Source organism: Pteropus vampyrus, unplaced genomic scaffold (assembly GCF_000151845.1).
Source record: "Pteropus vampyrus isolate Shadow unplaced genomic scaffold, Pvam_2.0 Scaffold16, whole genome shotgun sequence".
NCBI classification, from domain to species: domain Eukaryota; kingdom Metazoa; phylum Chordata; class Mammalia; order Chiroptera; family Pteropodidae; genus Pteropus; species Pteropus vampyrus.
The window spans coordinates 10,919,089-10,923,518 of NW_011888797.1; the positions used below are offsets into that span (position 1 = coordinate 10,919,089).

The window sequence follows — 4,430 nt, forward strand, 5'->3', positions numbered from 1 at the left end:
TATCATGCAACAGCGTTTGGCACACAACAAAAGCAGAATAATAGCTATACATGCATTACCTCACTTAACTCTTGAAACATCCCTGTAAAGCAGGTATTGTACCCATTTTACAGATGAGAAAACTAAGGCTGAAAGTTTCTACAGTTTGCCTAAGGCGGAAATGAGGTAGAGAAGTCCAATCCAGGTCAGTGCACTGAAACAAACTGGTAAGATTTGGCTACAGGTTCTGGCCTCCCCTCTCTGATAATAAAATTATTTCCCAGTACGCCATTTAATTATCTACTAATAAACACCGAGAGTCATGAAAAGTTTCTATTCAGGAATTACCAAAGGTGAAAAGCCTAGAGTGACTGGTTCTGAGCAGGAAGTCTCCCCCGCCGCCTCACGTTCATGGTCCTTAGCAGTTTTAATAATTATTACTACTGAAAGAAGATTCAGGGGTCACTCCGGGCCCTTAGATAGGACGTCGGAGGACTCCAGAATGAGGGGGCTCGGGAGAGAGACCAGGGGCCAGATTCCCAGCGGAGGGCCAGCCCCGCCTCCCGCGCGCTCCTCACCATGCACCTCCTTGCCCGTGGGCCCGAGCCTGCGGTGGGGCCTGGCAGCGCGCCTCAGCCGGGCGGCGGGGATCTTACAGCACAGCTCATCACGGGGCTCCGAGTCCTGCTGCCACAGGACATGGAGGTAGCGCAGCGGAGACTGGGCCCCGCCGGACGCCCGGCCCGGGAGGCCTTCGCCGCCGCCCAGCGCAGATCCGAAGTCCGCGAAGGAGAAAAGGCCCTCGGGGCCCGTCAGTGGCTCCGGCGCCACCGCGCACTCGCCATCCGAGCTCGAGCCGCCCGAGCGCGGATCGTTGTCCGCGCCCCCGGCGGCAGCTGCCATGGCAACAGCTCCGCGCGGGCCTGGCCGCGGAAGCCTCGTTCCCGACCGACCAACCGACCTGCTTCCCTGCGCCCTAAGCCTCACAGTCAGCGGGCGAGAGGGCGGGCCCAGCCTGCAACCACGGCAACCGAGAGCGGGGGCGGGCTCCGGTCGCGAGCTGGAGTGCTCCGAACCAATGAAAACCCTTCCAGCCTAAACCCCTCCCGTCAACCGGGTGCAGTGCGGGCAATAGAAATGGTTTCCGGCAGCGTGACTGACGGACATAAGAACCAACCACAAATTTGAAGTGGCCACGCCCCCCCGCTGTACGTAGCTACACCGGAGCCAATAAAACAGCTGAATTTAAGACACTTTTTTTTTTTTCCATTTCCTCTGTCGGATCATGGGAAAGGTAACGGGCGGATGCTTTAACCAATCACATTAAGATGATCTCCAGCCAATCACAAAGGAATATCAAGAAGCCAAACTGTAGGGAGAGATATAGATGTATTTTAAGTCAATGAACGTGAAAAAAAGAACTTCCAACAATTGCATAGAGTAAATAGGAATATAAAGATATGTTAAAATTTGGGACTATCGCCACAAACGGCGGAGTAATAGCTTCTAAATGCTATAGATCTCTTTATTTAGGGTTCTCTCGGTAACCCTGGAGTTGATCGCTGATTTACAGAGAATTTTAATTCAACGAAGTTACACCAGAGCGATGTCCCCCCTCCGCCCCCTACCCCCGACTCCGAAAGCCAGTCACTGAATCAGGTAATTCTGGGTGTTAGGTTTTGAACGCAGAATCAGACTCCATTCCTGCTGACGTGCTCCCGCAGCATGGGAGAAGTCAGAGCTGGAAAGAGGGAAATATTCCGCAAGCAAGTAATGATGAGCTTAGCAACAGTGCAATGGCTTGTGTCCAAGCAAAAGTTCTTCCCTCTTCTTCAACCCACGTTAAATTTTTACATGGGTTAAATGTTAAAATTTCTACAAACCTGTGCTCGAGGAAAGAATATAAACTAAAGTCACTTTAACCAAGCTGCAAAAAGTATCAATATGAAGGTCGAAGCACAGGGAAAGACTCTATTCTTGTTCTAACTTGCCTGGTAACTTAAACTTTTAACTTTCTAGCCCTGTGTCAATGCCTGAATATACATCTGGATATACATCAGACCTCCAGATAACCCTCTGATCATTTCCCCCCTGAAAGACTCACATATTCAGACCACCTGACATCTATCATCTAGATTGCCCGACATCTGACTGAAGACTGTCCTGGACCAATCCTAGGGCTAAGAATGCCTGACTGACAATTTTTGCATGACTAGTCATTCACTTTTCTCTATAAGAACTCTTAACTTTTCTTTCTTATTTGGAACATTTCTAGCTTTTGCCTAGCTCTGTTCCCAGTTTGCAAACTCTAAGACCCTTGAATATATAGTTACCATTTATTTCTAGCCAAAGCCTCCAGACCCTTTTCGAGTTCGTTCGACATATCCCACCAACACTTCTATAAGGTGGGCAAGGAAGACCATCTCTATTTTATAGATGAAGAGCTGAAACCAGAGAGATAAGGGACTTATTCATGGATGCCCAGCTCTTCTGGGATGAGGGCTTGTGTTCAGGCAAAAGTTCTTCCTTCTTATCCAACCCAGTTAAAATGGAATCTTTCTCTAACGGTGAAAAACACTTTCAGAATTTGTAATGCTCCCAGAACACCATTTTGAGGTGTACCACTGTACTGTCTATAGAAAAAAAAATGCTGTTATTTGAACTCCTCTGTCCCATAACCTATAAGTTTATGTGCCAACTCTACTTGTAGCTAGAAGGAAGCAGAAGAAAGAAGTAAACACTGAACATGTACCATTTACCAAATGCTTGATATATATTATACCATTTAGTTCTCCCTCACGAGAAGCTTAGAAGGTAGATATTATACCTTGAACCCAGAAAAGTCTTTTCTTTCCATCACACTGCTTTCTTTAATGAAGGTCCTGCTGGAAGCCTGACTCCAGAGAGTTTAAGTGACATCTGGGTATTTATACCTTACTCCTGTTGAATGTACCCTGAAATAACTATTATTCATTTTTCCTTTTTTTTCTTTCTGTGTAAGAACCTCCAAAGTAGTCTTCATCCTTTTAGTCTCCCTTTGTAGAATCGGAGGTGCATATTCTGCCTAAAATGCCATTCTCTTCAAGACTCTAGGATCTGCCTGCCCATCGAGCTCAAGTATAGTCCAAACTCTTTATCCTAGCAGTCAAGACCAGTATTTTCCTCCCATCAGTGGGACTGGTCTTCAAGAGATCTGGTCTACCAATATGTTCACATTGTCACAAATTTTAATTTGAACAGGAACCCTAAACATCTAGAAGTGGTTGTTTCTTCTAGTTTTAAAATCATCTTTCTTGAATTATAAATTACATAGCCCAGCCCTCTGTGTGTTTCAAGAACCACTTGTTATTTTGAATTAGAAGAATAGGATGTGGGTTGAATGTGCATCCAGTTAGCCTCAGTCTCAGGAGTTTAGATTGGGGGGGTGGGGACTTGGGTCTACGAAGTTGTAGTCCCCCATAATGCCTGGCTCAGCAACTGGCACCAGCAAATTTTAGATATTTGACTGACTTATTGATTGAATAAATGGATGAATGAGTGAAGATAGTCTAGTCCAATGGTTAAGACCATCAACTTTGGAGCCATAAATATGTGGGACTATGGCTTTGAGCAAATGCTTTTACTTTTTTGAGCATCAGTTTCCTCATCTGTAAAATGGAGGTAATAGTGGTGACTGTATCATGTGGTTATCACAGGACTAAATGATATGTGAGTAAAGGATCTAGTACAGAACTTAGCATAGAGTTAGTGCTCAAAAAATGGTAGTTACTGTTATTGTAAATAAGGGTAGGATGCAGGGTAAAGCCCATGCAAATCCTATGGAACAGTGGGCACATCACACTGGCTTGAACTTGACCTAGGGGTACTGCAATCATTCATACACAGTCATTTATATTTGGTCAGTCAGCAAATAAAACATGAAACACTTGGTGGGAGACAAAGAAAATACCTATAATGTTTGCCTCGTGAGAATCCAGGGACCTGGGTTCTAAATTCTGCCTGGCCCAAACTCACCTTGTGATTTGGGGCTGTTTTCTTTCTATGGGCCTCAGTCTTCCCATAAGAAGATATTGCTCTAGGTTGGATAATGACACTGATTCAGACCAGATACAGCAGGAATTTTATTCTTTCTCTCATCCTGTTGGCCTTTACAGTATTTTAGAGCAGTTTGAACTTGTTGTCAACATTTAACAATTGAAAGCTTCCACATAAAAATTTCTATTTCCAGATTCCTTTAAAAAGAAGAAGATATGGCAATACAAGACCAGCTCTCCCACGTGGCAACAGTTGGCTGGAGTTGCATAGCAACCTTCCCCGTAAGATGGGGCATGGTGTTCTGGTTTGCCATAGTCTTCACCACTTTCTGTTACCGCCACACCGAGGCCTCAAGTGCAGTTGCCATTTATTGTCATACTGTGCTGTTGTTTTTCTTAGGTAGATTTAATAAGGAA

General features: G+C 45.2%; 1 protein-coding gene across 1 annotated transcript in view; it reads right to left on the reverse strand.

Moving 5' to 3' along the window:
• Positions 1 to 999, reverse strand: part of ANKRD54 (ankyrin repeat domain 54) — a 10,535-nt gene extending 9,536 nt beyond the window's left edge. The window contains exon 1 of the mRNA XM_011387618.2: positions 558 to 999. Coding sequence (XP_011385920.1) covers positions 558 to 882 — 325 coding nt within the window. The 5' untranslated portion in view covers positions 883 to 999. The remainder of the gene's footprint in view (positions 1 to 557) is intronic.
• Between the last annotated feature and the right edge of the window lie 3,431 nt (positions 1,000 to 4,430).